We start from the raw sequence: 15,621 nt of genomic DNA on the forward strand, positions 1-15,621 counted from the left end.
TTAGAAGTGTGGTTAATTCAAGCGTAATGCAGAGATATTTAGTCAAACCCTTACCGTAATATCATACATAACACAAGCTACTATGCTTATTTTCATGTGTTTTCATTTTGCAACATTCATTGCCAGTGTGGGTGGTATATACTGGGGGCAGCCAGGGGCTTACGTTTGAGAACCATCCATGGCTGAAGTGCCCTTGAACACATATACCTGGGTGCAGAGAATGGCTGCCTGCTGCCCTGGGTGTTTGTGTGTTCACTGCCCTAATCACTAGTGTGTGTGTGTGTGTGTGTGTGTTCACTGCCATGGAAGGGTTAAATCAGAGGTCAGATTTTATTATACACTTGTACAGTGATCATAAGGCATGTCATTGTCACCAAAGAACTAAGCATGATGTTGTGTAATGGAAGAAAACAAATTAACAACTGTTCAAAACTTATTTTACTACTTAAAGTCAAAATAGAGAGCGAGAAAAAACATAATAATCATTCTTACGGACAGTGACCAATATATTTGTGCATCTTTAATCTATTTGTTAATCTCTTTGGTTGATGCACTATTTTTGGTTAAAGAAAAGTTTCTCTCAGTGGAACTTCCTGGACCTGCTCTAGCATTTAGCATTATGCTTGTGACTTTTTTCGCCAGCTGAGGAATGAAAGGCCACTTCTGTGTCCAGCCCCAGCCAGAGGGGTTACACTGGACTTTGGCAGCAAGACCATGTTACATAAACAACAGGCCGGAGCAAAACGGAACAGACATCCCTGTGATCTCAGACGTTCAGTGGTTCTGCTTTATCCTAAAGTCAGCCAACAGCTTGTAGAGAGAGGTTATCAATCCTGGAAATCTATGGCATTTTCTTCTGAAGTGCTTTCATTGCTGGGATCATTACAATAATTTCCCTTCCGATGAGGAATAGTGTCAGTTAGTAGCACAACCCTAGCACTGTACATTAACAGTGAAAAAATGCACTGAATGTTATCTTACAATCTTAAGACAGCCTTATAAAAACGTATAATATTCATTCATTCATTCATCCTCTGTATGCATGTCGTCATGTTTTGGATCATGGTGGTTCCGGAGCCACACAGAACCACTCGGTTCAAGGCAGATGTGAACAGGGCGCCAGTCACTCACACATTCACAGATAAAGACAGTTTTGCACAGCCATTCCATACACCACCATGTGCATTTGGACTTTGGGAGGAAACCCACGCAGTCACAGGGATAACACTCCTCACAGACAGTGGCCCGAGACAGACATTGAACCCACAACCTTCAGGATCCTGGAGCTGTGTGATAGCAGCACTAACTAGTGCCACACTAATAAATGAACAAATTTAGCAAAATCTATTATTTTATTTTCTCATGTAGATATTCTGTGCTCCATCATTTGATGATAAAATCTTGGAAGTGGTGGCTGTGTTTGGAAGTATGCAAATGGCAGTATCTAGAGTGATCAAGCTCCAGCATCACCGCATTGCCCAGGTGAGGCTTACAGTACCTCTACTTATAGCTGTCTCTTCAGTCACTTATAATTTGTAGTTAAAAATACTACAACCCTCTACACTTTAACTGTATTGGAACGCTGTTATTTTCTTGTTGAAATAGTGTCGCACAGTCAAGATCACAATCCTGGGTGATGAAGGAGTGCCTATCCAAGTAGATGGCGAGGCTTGGATCCAGCCTCCTGGAGTCATCAAGATCCAGCACAAAAACCGAGCCCAAATGTTGACCAGAGATAGGGTGAGTGTTGTATGTCTTTTATAGTGTATTGCACCCTATACACAAGTTCCTCTTCATTAGTGAAGCTTTCGGACCTCGTTTCAGGCATTTGAGAACACGCTGAAGTCCTGGGAGGACAAGCTGAAGTATGACAAACCTCCTCTGCGGCCACATCTCTACCCTCAGCACTCTGTGGACCTGGCCACAGAGGAGGAGGCCACACTCATCCAGATGTGTGCCTGCGCTGCAGAAGAACTCATCACCAGGATCTGTGAAGCTGCCAAGACCAATGGGCTGCTGGAGCAAGAGCTAGCTCATGCTGTTAATGCTGCATCTCATGCCATCAACAAAACTCATCCCAAGTTTCCTGAGGTGAGAAAGCCTTCTAGTTCAGTGTATCTCAAACTCCATTCCTTAAAAATAATACAGGGGTTAGACAATGAAACTGAAACAAGGTTTCATGGCTAAATTGGAGCAGCCTGGTGGCCAATCTTCATTAATTGCACATTGCATCAGTAAGACAATGCTCCAATACACACAGCAAGACTGGTGAAAGATTGTTTTTATGAACATGAAAGTGAAGTTGAACATCTCCCATGGCCTGCACAGTCACCAGATCTAAATATTATTGAGTCACTTTGGAGTGTTTTGGAGGAGCGAGTCAGGAAACGTTTTCCTCCACCAGCATCACATAGTGACCTGGGCACTATTCTGCAAGAAGAATGGCTTAAAATCCCTCTGACCACTGTGCAGGACTTGGATATGTCATTCCCAAGACGGACTGACTCTGTACTCTGTAAGGAGGCCCTACACCATACTAATAAATTATTGTGGTCTAAAACCAGGTGTTTCAGTTTCATTGTCCAACCCCTGTACTTCAGGTAATTAAAGGTTAGTACCACCTTACATAGCTGTTAGTGTCACAGCATTCTCTGCAAATTTCACACTTATGTCCATATGAAAACACTATAATTACAACATATTGTTAGATTCTTTTTGATTCCATATGACAAATTCCATATTCAAATACTTGAGTACACAAAGGCTAAAATGAGCTCAGATATCAGTGTATTTACTGATATAGCTAATCCTTAAGTCATATCTTTACTTCATTAATATCTTGTCCTTAAATAGACACATAGTGTGGTATGTCCATTATTTTTCCTAGGGGTAGTAAAGCAGTAAAAATGCTTTAATGTGGCTATAGGGCAGACAGACTTGATACAGATTATAGGGCAGACAGATTTGGATTACTCATACCTCCTACCTAGGGATTCCTGCTTTACACACACACACACACACACACACACACATAGATAGATAGATAGATAGATAGATAGATAGATAGATAGATAGATAGATATTTGGAAAACAATTAAACCAACAAATTCTCACACAATATCACACTTACTGGAATAATGTAATTTAGTTTTATTGTAATGTTGGTTGTTATTAGTTGTTTGTTTATTTATTATTTTTATATATATATTGGCCAAAAGTTATATTGTTGGCATCTTGTAATCGCATAGTCTTTCTCTTTTAGAGCTTGACTCGAAACACAGCTATCGAGGTGGCAAGCACAGTGAAGGCCCTGCACAATGAGACTGAGTCACTCCTAGTTGGACGAGTATCGTTGGTAAGGGCATTACGAAAGTTTGGTGTTAACATTTTCCTTTCCTAGAATTAAGCCTCATTTACTAAGTGATTGCCTCATAACTGTCACTGAGCATGAATTAGATGTTCAAGACCTCCACCGTTTACCTTGGCAGTGTGATTGTAGCCTATGGCTGAGATTTGTGTAGTTGTTGGCTGCCCCTAATGTTGTGGGCTTTGTGTCCATACAGCAACTGGACCCCCCTGACGAAGAGCTGCTGTCTAGCGCTCTGCAGAGTGTGGAGGTGGAACTGGGCAAGCTGGCTGAGATTCCTTGGCTCTACCACATCCTCCAGCCCAATGACGAGGAGGTGAGACCCGCCAATATTGTAGAGTCAGCTTTTGACTAAGTATTTAACATCAGCCCTTGGCACCCTGAGTGTAATGAGAGTATGTGACAGTGGAGATTCTGACCTCTAACATCAAGTGAAATATGCTCAGTTTTTCTGAAAAACCGTCTCGTGTTATAGGACCACTCCTTGGAATACGGCAAGAGAAACAGCCGCAGTGGTATGTTCCGCATTGTGCCAAAGTTCAAGAAGGAGAAGGTCCTCAAGAAGTCCAGCCCACAGTCAGGTAAGAATGCGTGGGTGTATTGACATGGGCTGGATGAAAACGTTTTTTCATGGATGGCGTGTCACATTCATGGAGTGCAGTGTTTTGTTCCCACATTTTGTATTAAATCATCAAGAATGCCATTCTCCTGAATTTGAGGGTGTTTCTGGTGATTTTGCTCACAGCGCTGACTTCTTTAGGCCCAATATGGCAGTGTCATGAGGCCTGTTTTATGACACAGAGCACCATGTAGCATCTACATTCCCCTGAGAGCTCTTGTATGTTCTGTGATGTCCTCGGTCCAAACCAATAATCCATGAGCATCCTGCACTTTCCTCTGTTCATGGTGTCGTCCTGTGAGTCAGATACAGTCCCATGTGTCCACACATGAACAGCAGGCACAATCCAAACTCATCTCACAGAAAGAAAACAGCTACCGTGCAAACACAGAAATATCAAATGGTCTTTTATGTGGAGAAGATTGGTGCTGGAACCAACCACTGGACTCATTAGAACTACCGAAAATTCGTAAGCAGGAAGTTTTAATTAGTGGACAAGTCACTTCATAAAGTTTATTATCAGTGCTGTCTTACCAAATCTGAATCCTCTTTTCTCTATTATCATTTGATTAAACAACATGTGTTTACAAGGACATATTATAAGCTAGAATTATTTTTTCCTGGGGACATGTGATATCAGAATCATATTAGTCAATCAAATCAAACAGATCAGACTGTTGTTTCAATTTGACAAACTATCTAGTGCTGTATTTATTGTGCTGCAGAAGAGCAAAATATATTGGTTACACGGAGCTACTGACTAACAGTATTTTTATTTTACACGTTACTTCAACTGTAATCCTACAGAAACCATTTTTCTATTTAATGATGATCTACTTCCATCATGTCCCAAATTATACACTTTATGTTTAACTGTTTAGGTCATGGCATTCTGGCATGCTTCGGCACAAAAATAATTCATATATATATATATATATATATTCTTTCCAGGTCTATTACAGATTAGTACATACTCCCTCCAGAAATTAATTTTATGTGATTCTTTGTTCTGGGGTAGAGCTAGCATTCAGCAGATAATGATAATCTCATAAGCATGGTGTTCTGCCTATGGACATGCAGCTTTATAGGAGAGGACAGTTTAAACCATGGTGCAGGGGCTAGATATAAAGCATTAGGGCGCACAGGCTTCAGCCTCCCGTCCTCCCTTCTCTCTCTCCCTGTATCTCTCTCTTCCTGTATCTCTCTCTCTCTCTCTCTCTCTCTCTCTCTCTCTCTTTCTCTCTCTATTTCTCTCTCTCTCTCTGAATGCGGTGGTGGATGTCCCACTGTGATAACCTGCATGCCAGAAAAACAAATTCCTCTGGGTCACTGACCAGAGACCTTTACCAAAAGCCAACTTATTTAACCCTCTCTTTGCCAGCTGCCGCTACCACTCCTTTCTGTGTTTCTTCTCTTTCTGTTTTGGACCCACCCCCCTCTTTGTGGTTGTTATTTCTTGTCATTGTTGTTGTATCTTTTCATTTCCGCCCCATTTTGGCCTTGACCCTGTTCTGCTTGTGTCCTGCGCGTTTATGCGGGGGTTTTCGGAGACTGAAGGGGGCTTCTCGCTCTTGACTTGTGTAGTTCAGAGGTGGGGCACTGAGGAGGTGGGCACCTGGCTGGAGCAGCTCAGCTTGGGGGAGTACAAAGAAACCTTCATCCGGCATGACATCCGCGGCTCCGAGCTACTGCATCTGGAGAGGAGGGACCTGAAGGTATACACACAATCCCCCCCACCCGTTTATGTGCCTCACATTGTCCCTCAGAACAAATCTGAACTTATTTCTCTCTATCAATCTCTCGCTAGCTCTCTCTTCTTTCTTTCACTGACTCTCTGACTCTGTTCTGTCTTTTTGACCTGACCCCTGTTTGCTATTGTGTGCTGCACTGCTCTGCTTGGCTTCCTCTGTGCAAGTGTCGTTTGAGACTTGAACCTACTTACATACTACTAACCGTTTGTGGCCCTGACATGCTACAGCCTCTGGAAATGCTTAGATGTAGAATAGTTAGGGAAAAGGGAAAGAAGTGAAAGAGCAGAGTGGGGGAGCACCACCCTAAATAAGGGGAAGCTTAAAAAAAAAGTGTGACTGCACCTGCAGCATGGTGTGACACAAGTGCATCATCTAGTGTTGTGTGACAGACAACTTCACTTTTGTGAAGAGCTCAGCTCTGAAAAGCATGCGTGCGTGTGTGTGTGTGTGTGTGTGTGTGTGTGTGTGTGTGTGTGTGTGTGCGAGAGAGAGAAAGGCAATATGACACTGGCAGGAGTAAGTAAAGCTTAGATCATTAGATATAACAAGTGCAAATCTGTAGCTCAAATGATCTCTATTACATAGGTATACCACGGTAAAACTGTTCTTGACACCTCGATGATTGGATTAATACTAAAGCCAGTCAACATCACTGATCATTTTCACGTGCTATTTTTGCACTTGTTGATCCACTGAGTGTCGATATTTTACACTCCTATTTGTCTCACCAAACCACACCAGAAATGCACCAATAAACGTGTAAACATTACTTACACTAATTGAGAATCCATTTGCAACATGATGTGAGCATTCTCCACACTTTGTATTGTGGAGTTTAATGACTGTATGTTGTCCATTTGTTATTTGTTGTAAATGTGAGAAATGGTGATGTATCATACAATACTGTGCAAAAGTCAAAGGACATCCTTAATGTGTTGAAGGTCTTGGCCTAAACTAGTTAGAAATTCATTGTAGGTGTCAAAATATTAATAAACAAATAATACCACACTATTTTATTCTTTAAATTGTCAACCCCCTTTTTTTTTCAAAGAAATCATCAGGTTTATTTTCCACACCCCAATGTTCAGTCTTAGAATCTGGTTGAGGTTTTTGCTTCTCACTGTACACAATATTTTTATATATTGTATTGTTTATGATTATAATTCTTGCTATTTGACAGAGGCTTTTCTTCAAAGCAACTTCAAATCTACTCATTTTAAAGAGGTAGGCAGATGCGCTGGGAGTCTTGCCCAAGAATGCCTGGTGTAGCGTTGTGTGTTTACCTGGGCAGGAAGACTAGTCTGCTCTGTGGAAAGCTTTACAACACCACTGTTTTCTTTCATTTGGACAGCTACACATCCTTTCAGACCTATACTGCTAAGGCTGTTTTCTCACAGTCTAAAGAGGGACTAGATTTTTTTCATATGTAAAGCAAGAGAGATTATATTGTTTAGAAATTAAATAAATAAAACAAATCTGACATTTGCACAGTACTATATATACATTAGTAATGAAGAATATTGATCCTTGGAGTGTGCCATTTTACTTTGTTGTGCTCCTCTCATTTCAAATGTCCCTATCATGTCCTGATGAACATATTGAGAAATTCATGAATATGTTACTGCTATTTAAAGAAAACAAAAATAATGTAGAGCTAATGTATGAAAGTGGTTTTTGGCTTATTTGATTTTTGATGTGTTGAATAAGGAGCAAAGAATGTAATTTACTTTTTCAAGAAGCTAGTTTCTGAGGAAAATTACAATGATTTAACGTATGTAATATTCAACTTGTGCCTTTTTGTGAAGACATACATATAATTATCTAGTACCTATTTCCACGTTCCTGATTTGGTTCACAACATCAGTTTTGTTTGTTTTAGAGCACAGAACATGTTTATACCAAGTGAAATGATTCTCAGTGGATCTTTGTGTGCTCATTTCAACAGGATCTGGGGATCTCGAAGGTGGGTCATATGAAGAGAATTCTCCAGGGAACTAAAGAGCTGGCCAAGAGTGCCATGGTGGACCTGTGAGGCTTGAGCACACGTTCCCTTTGTGAAAAGTGGACGTTATACTGAGCTCCGGGTTTTGGATGAGCTCAGTATGAAGGGGTTTCTCCCATTGCTTTAGCATTGTTTTAGACTGAGTGCTGGTGCCAAAAGCGATGTAGTGGTAGAATGAATTAGATGGTTTTAGATTTACAAAAAAAAGCCATTTTTTTACACACTGCATTGATGGCACAATCAGGTATGCAACTCTAATTGTAGAGGCAACTTCTGGCATCTTTAAAAGAGTCAAGAGTAGCAAAACAGGACTTCCATAAAGTGTTCACTGTGGGTGAAGTAAGGCCTTGTAATAGCTCACTGGCTCTTTGCCTTGCGGTAGAGATGGCTACAATAGGTTGGGGATGTGATGTGTCAGCAATATTCTTCTTTCGACAGCACTGTTTACATTTTAAGGAGACAGGAAAATGGCTGCTGAAGCATTGAATTCAAATGGCAATCATAGCAAAATCGAGGAAAAATGAAAAAAAAAGGGGTTTCCTGAAACAGTGACACTCTGATGCATGGTATTTATGCTTGATTTGGATATCTATTTCACTGCATGATTAATGTCTTGTTTTTTATTGTACAAACTAACACTTGAACAAGTTTTATATGACTTTAGTATGATGCGATTTGTTACTACTGAAGCATCCCTGTGGTCTAAATAGACTGCTGTTTGGTTTCTATTTATTTGTTTGCATGAAACCTCTGTGTCAAAGAGCAGTGTCATGTGCCATATTTATTGTACAATGTGCTTTATGGGTAGGAATTCCATGATTTATATCTGGTTAGCCAATTAAGTAGGACAAAATATCAGTTCTTTGTGAAGAGTACCAAAGTGAATGTGGCCAATATATTTTGATCTTGAGAAGGAAGGTCGATGTTAAGATTTCCCCCCAAATACAACAATGTATAGTATATTTAAGTGTCATTTCTCCAAGGTCAGTGACATTTTAACAGTACTTTAAGTATCTTTTACAAGAAATTTAGTCAGAGGTAACATTTAATACTATTATTAAATATCAGAACATTAGACTGGAAATTGGCTCCAAACCTGCTTTAGACGTTTATCCGTTAGGAAATAGATCTTAAGCATAAGGTATTGCAGTTGATCTGCAGTTGATTTTGCATAAGTTTCTCATGATTGTCGCTCCTTAAATAGCATTTAGGGATAAAACCTTAATTTGATAAGAAACCCACGACTAAATTTTGTTAAGTTTATGGCATTACAGGGTAATACTAATGTAAGTGAAATTTTGTTTGTTAATATATGCACTGTAAATATATTGAACTATTCCAGTTGTAAGGAAGATGGTTTGTATAGATTAATGCTAACATGATATATTGAGCTTACACATTTGATTGTGTATAGTGCACCATGATACCGATGTGAATTATTATGTTTAGTAATCGCCTTTATATGTTAAGTGCTGTTGTATTCTATTGAAGGTGCAATATTGTATATATTTTGATACATTTTCTTCTCTATGAAGCTTTATTATGTGATGTTTTTCCATGGAAAACAAAAATCAGTTCATGCACACTTTTTATTTTTTTTGGTATAATTTGGACACATGAACAGACTCTTTCCAAATTCATAAACTCTTCCACAGGCATATAGTCGGTCATATCTACTGAACTGTGCTTCCAGGATAATTTGCTAGACAACTGGATGTTCTCTTAGTCACACTATGGAACTGACAGAAAAAGCCTGCCGTGCCTCTTTTGGTTTTTCCCCCCTTGACTTTTACTTTACCCTTTAGCTTTAATCAAGTCCTGTAAATCACACTGAACCAGACCATCAGTTCCTATAGGTCAAGATGGGTTTATGTCATAGCATTAACTCCCTCTAGAGGGTGGCAGATCATAGCTGTATGTCTGTAGAGAGAGCAGGTGGATTCCTGCCAAGTACTTACTGACAGCTAGACACAAAGTATATTTATTCTTTTCCACCTATATTTTATCATAATAGTGACAAAGATGTTTTTGAAATGGGCTAAGTTAGAAATGAAAACAGCTGACTAATAATAATAATAATAATATATAAATGATAATTAGCGCCCTTTCAGACAGCTGCAAAGGAGTTTCAATTCACAAACAGCCATGAATTTTGCTGCAGAGTCAATGGCAGATATTCTCTTCTCTTGAACTCTCTACACTATGCGAAGGTTATGTAAATGTGGGGTGAAGTGGGTTAAAAAGGGGGAAGGCTGATTCACTCTAACCCGTTTTGGAGAAAATGAGTCTTCATTGCAGCGTGTGTGGATTGTTGGTGAAACTGAATGTAGTTTTTGACTTTATTTTTACTTTAAATAGCAGATATGTGTTGCCTTTGAAAGGATTCAAATAAAACAAAAGGAAATTGTTTGCCCAGTTTGCCAAAGAGTACAAAATGTTAGTTGACTCTATATGGTTTAACCTCAAGATCCTGTATCACAGGTTTCAGTGTTGACAGGCCAAATGCCATATGTGCTCTCAGAGAGTTGACGTGTTATGCTTGTAATAGTTTCATAATGATTTTACATATAGCACACTGAAGATTTAAGGACTTCGTAACTCCCCGTGACCCATAAGATTTGGCCTTTTTTGGCAGTGTTTCCACTTATAAACTGTAGCAGGTTGACTGACCTCAATATATTGGTGCCTCAGTGCAGTTTTCCTTTGCTTTCATTTCACTCAGAACCCCAAGAGCAGTCTTCCTCTGCAGTGAACTCATCTGCACATATTCTACATGTATCTGTCTCTGAATGGGTTCTCAAGAGTGTATCCATCAGACCGGAGTGTTTTTTTTGTTTTTTTGATAAGACGTCAAGCCAAGACGTGCACGCTTGAGCTTATCCAGAGATGGTGTACATAAAGCTGTATACTGCCTGACTTTTCAAATCCAGTTGAGATGAGAATCTTTTAGAGCAGGATTGCATATCGCTGACATGATCCTATTAAGAGGTGTGCGATGTGAGTTTCATTTGTTTACATTGTGTTTACAATGGCACAGTTTGATTTCTAAAACTATGTGTATAGATATATATACAGCATTTGCATATTTATTAAGTTTAAAGGACTGATGTGTATGTGTTTTCACCATTGGGATATAATGTTACAGTAGTCACTTGTACTGATATCTGGATGATTTTTAGTAAAAGTAGTTGGTAATTTTTATGACTACTAAGTGACTGTTTTCTGTGCCTTTTTATCGTAGATGCATGGTTAACTATTTATTACAATATGGAAGTCACTGAGATGTGTATTTTTGTATCCTGATTGAATAAATCAATGTTTGGATTTTGTTGTACATTTTCAAGTGGTAAAATGATGCCACTTAATACCTTACTTCTTCAATAAACCTGAATGCATACACAACGTATGATGTCATTTCTTAATATCTTTTCCTGGACATTTACACAGAAAACAGACTTGTTTATTTGTAGTCGGACATAAAATAATAATAAAAAAAATATGGACATATCCCTTAGCATCTCTTATTTTTCAGTGAGCTTACACCCTCCTTAAATTATGAAAATTTCTCGACAGTGCTGATTCATGATTTATATTCACTATAGTGCAGCGCCTAAGGGCCTAATAAAGTGTCATTTTATTGCATTGGCTTTATCCCATTAACATTTTCTTCATTTGTTTGGGAGCAATTGGGAGTAACCCATCAACAGAGCCCAAAATGCTTCTGGGGTGAGACCACAGTCCTGTTTTTTTACGCTTGGGGAAATTACCCTAAAATCCAAAAGAAAAGATCCAAAACAAGCTCAGAGTTTAAGAGCTCATGCTGGCTTTTTAGAGGCAGAGACATTGACACTGTATCTGTCAAATCCTGGAGTTTTGCTTTGAGAATCTATTCGCAAAGTGTAATGTTGATATTGATTTCTTTAATCAGTAAACTAATTATCAATATCTTTATTCATCTGAATGTGATGGTGATGAAAAATAAATGAATTTCCGTCTGTTTATGAGAGCCAGGGAGCAAAAAGGACTGCCTTAAATGTAATGGTCATGTGATGACATAAATACCAGATGAATCCGCTATATGAGCGACGTGTACGACTACCCAAGGGCTGTCCGTAGGCTCAAAAAAATATTTTTAGCATTGTTGCCATAAATAATTCAGCATCTGTTGAAACATTTATATCCAGTAAGCATTATTAAAATCTGCTGGGATCTGAATCTCACATGGGTCTAAAGCTGGTTTATACTGGTCACCCAGCAGGGTCATGTTGGTTGACCAGCATACCAATGTCCAAAACACAACATATGCTTGTCTATGCAGTTTTTTTGTTTTCTTTCTACCAGTGATGCCTTAAATCTACAACATGGTGGGGTCTATGTGTAAAATGCAAATAAAGATGATCATTTATTAACTATGCACAGTGTACATTTAGAATCTTGACAAGTGTGCAGAGGCCCTCTTACAAGCAAACATAACTGATCTGGACAAGGTCTTATGTGAAAAGCAGACATAAGTTCAGTTTGGATACTTTAAGGGATGGGGCACCTCAGAGGACTAGGGAAGTGTAAGTGGTTTAAAACCTGGCATGCTTTGTCCCCATTTCTTTTCTGAATATCACTGGATCCCTGTATTATTGTCTCATTAAGGAGATAATTTTAGACATACACGCTAACACTGGTGTGCACGGAACTGACATCATAAGACTGGCAGGCCCAGCACAATGCCTCAAACCAACCAGCAAGTTTTGTCATGTGTGGTACGTAAATTGCTCTGGTGGTAATAGAATAGTTTGCCAAGCTAGTGGTATTTATAGAGATGGTTTTCTAACAATAGTCAATGGTTTTCAGAAATGACACACACATTTCTATTGTTTTGATTTTATATATATATATTTTTTTCCATAAAATGTCTCCATTTATTTATATTGCTTTTTGTCACATTATTGTTTTGGGCAGGTGTACATTGGAGAAGGATGAGTTCACCTTCTGAATCTTGAATCTCAGTGTGCAGTAATCTATTCATTTCTGCCATTCAGAAATCACACTTAGTCTAACATTCCTGATCTGGGCATGTCATCCACTGGACTTCTAGGACTTCAATGCTAATAAGGCACTGGAGACCATTTCAAGGGACTGCAGGGAATTTTAAGAAACTCGCTCATATTTTAGGTATGAATAATAACTCACAGAAATGAAAAGTTATCATGTAACAACCTTCACCCACCCACTAACAGCAAGAAAAGTCTTCAGCTGTATTTGAAAGAAACTGCTCTAGCAACCATACCATCTGTATTCTTCTTAATATTATTATAATCTGTATGTTAATGACATGTAAATTGATACTATATTAATATTTATATAATTATTTACACAGCATACTACACATTTTGTTATTTTTATCAACTGATTATTGCTACCGTGTGGGTTTCCTCTGTGTGCTCCGGTTTCCTCCCACAGTCCAAAAACACACGTTGCAGGTGGATTGGCGACTCAAAAGTGTCCGTAGGTGTGAGTGTGTGAGTGAATGTGTGTGTGTGTGTCTGTGTTGCCCTGTGAAGGACTGGCGCCCCCTCCAGGGTGTATTCCTTGCACCCAGTGATTCCAGGTATGCTCTGGACCCACCGCGACCCTGAATTGGATAAGCGGTTACAGATAATGAATGAATGAATGAATGAATGATTATTGCTACTATTTGAAAGACTTAATGTCAGGTTGAGTGCAAGGTAAATAAACAAAGAGGGCGGATACCCACAACCCCAAAGTGGAGCTGTGTGACAGCGACACTACCTTCTGCACCACCATGATGTGTTTGTATATGGACCAGATTCTTCCAATATGATTCCAAAGGTCAAAACCAGATCAGTGCCTCAAGTGCTTTGTTCCTCAATTACAGCTCGGCTTGAACCATCATCCTTCATATCACGTGGGGCACAAGCATGAAGACTCTGTCCTGGCTCCCAGATGGAACTTATACTGGCGGTTCAAACAAGACCCTCACTGTCTTAAAATGCATTCACTTATTCATTGGCTGTAACTGCGTATCCAGACTGAAGGCAAAACTCTTTGTGCAGTTTTTAGAATCCTGCACTTAGCAAAACATCTAGAATAGTCTTATTTCAATGACTCGTCTTTGTAATGAATTATTGTATTGTATTAAATTGTTTCTCTCTCCCAGGCATCTGCAATAATTGGTTTTGTTTTGCACCTCTTTTTTATTTTGTATACCTCTTTAGGGTTTGGCTTGACTACAGTGGCCTATAGCAGTGTCTCAGTAAGTATTTGGACTGTAATTCTTTTTCTACTTGTGAGGATATATTCTCTGAACAACAATGAGAGAGCACTTTGGTAAGTCGCTCTGGATAAAATCATCTGCATTTGCTAAAAGCCATAAATGTGTGATATATTTTTTTATATATATTCATGTCACCTCCCACTCAGTAATAATCTGGCAGAAAAAAAAATACATATACAGTTTAAATTCGAGACAGTGAGTTTACAATTATGTGCAACATACATTTAAACAAATGTATTTATTCATTCATTCATTCATTCATTATCTGTACGCGCTTATCCAGTCCAGGGTTGCAGTGGGTCCAGAGCCTACCTAGAATCATTGGGCACAAGGTGGGAATACACCCTGGAGGGGGCGCCAGTCCTTCACAGGGCAACATAGACACACACACTCACACCTATGGACACTTTTGAGTCGCCAATCCACCTACCAATGTGTTTTTGGACCGTGGGAGGAAACCAGAGCACCCGGAGGAAATCCACGCAGACACAGAGAGAACACACCAACTGCTCACAGACAGTCACCCGGAGCTGGAATCGAACCCACAACCTCCAGGCCCCTGGAGCTGTATGACTGCGACACTACCTGCTGCAACACCGTGCCGCCCACAAATGTATTTATTTTTGCATAAAAATGTTATATCTATGAAAACCAAAAACATGTATTTATGAATGTAACTGTATTTGTACAAACTGCAGAAGGTGAAACACAGATTGGGATTCTGCCATCTTAATGAAACAACTTCACACTCAACTAAAATAAACAGGAAAATATGGTCAATGCTTAATTCCCGGTTTCAAAATAAAGTGGATATACAGTAATCCCTCGCTACTTCGCGGTTCATCTTTCGCGGATTCGCAACATTGCGGGTTTTTTCAAGGGGGCTTTTTTATTATTTAAATATGATTACCAGACGTCCTCTTTTACCCGGACATGTCCTCTTTTTTAGACTTAAAAAAATGTCCGGGCGGAATTTCACAAACGTACGGGATTTTGTTTTTCTACAGTTTACATAGAATTTCGAGAAGCGTTTCGTTCACAAACTAGTCCCACCCTCCTCTACTCCGATTGGTTCGCTTGAGTGAGAAGGGGGCGAGGTGAAGTAGCCTAAAATCTTCTGATTGGACGGTCTGACTGTAGAGCTACCGTTATTGGTCGATAACCTTCTCTGTATACATTTAATTGGTCAGTCTGCACATCAGTAGTCCTTGTTTACGTCAGGCAAAGCTCATGTACCTACCCTCATCTCGAGCAGCTATGACGAAACTTAAATGTAAGTTCTCGGATGAATTAAAAGAGAAATTCTGTGTAGCAAAAAAAGGTGTAAAGGACCTAAGAGCACAGTTCAGCTAAGCATACAACGGCTGCGAGGGGCGAGACCCCACCCCCATGAGACGCGTCCTCTTTTTTACCATCTCAGATCTGGTCACACTATTATAGAATGACTGTTTAATGCAAAGGGAGGGTTGTTAACAGTAACAGGGAGGGTTTTAAAAGTCCAAATACTCATTAAACACATAAAAAATGTCTTTCCTCTACTTCGCGGAAATTCGTTTTTCGCGGGTCTTGGAACTCATCCCCCGCGAAAAACGA

General features: G+C 39.5%; 1 protein-coding gene and 1 long non-coding RNA gene across 7 annotated transcripts in view; one reads left to right on the top strand and one right to left on the bottom strand.

Annotated features, from left to right (window-relative positions):
• dgkh (diacylglycerol kinase, eta) overlaps positions 1-11,132 on the top strand; it is a 68,520-nt gene extending 57,388 nt beyond the window's left edge. For 4 of the 6 annotated variants that reach the window (XM_066685976.1, XM_066685975.1, XM_066685977.1 and 1 more), the window contains 8 exons: positions 1,369-1,482; positions 1,606-1,740; positions 1,825-2,091; positions 3,263-3,355; positions 3,564-3,683; positions 3,843-3,948; positions 5,571-5,701; positions 7,683-11,132. In XM_066685976.1, coding sequence (XP_066542073.1) covers positions 1,369-1,482; positions 1,606-1,740; positions 1,825-2,091; positions 3,263-3,355; positions 3,564-3,683; positions 3,843-3,948; positions 5,571-5,701; positions 7,683-7,769 — 1,053 coding nt within the window. In that variant the 3' untranslated portion in view covers positions 7,770-11,132. The remainder of the gene's footprint in view (positions 1-1,368; positions 1,483-1,605; positions 1,741-1,824; positions 2,092-3,262; positions 3,356-3,563; positions 3,684-3,842; positions 3,949-5,570; positions 5,702-7,682) is intronic. The other 2 variants (XM_066685978.1, XM_066685980.1) reach the window with 1 other exon arrangement.
• The window catches only part of LOC136710465 (uncharacterized), a 76,049-nt gene that overhangs the window by 6,764 nt on the left and 53,664 nt on the right, over positions 1-15,621 (bottom strand). The window lies entirely within an intron of this gene.

The sequence above is a fragment of the Hoplias malabaricus genome, chromosome 12 (assembly GCF_029633855.1).
Source record: "Hoplias malabaricus isolate fHopMal1 chromosome 12, fHopMal1.hap1, whole genome shotgun sequence".
In the NCBI taxonomy this organism is placed as follows: domain Eukaryota; kingdom Metazoa; phylum Chordata; class Actinopteri; order Characiformes; family Erythrinidae; genus Hoplias; species Hoplias malabaricus.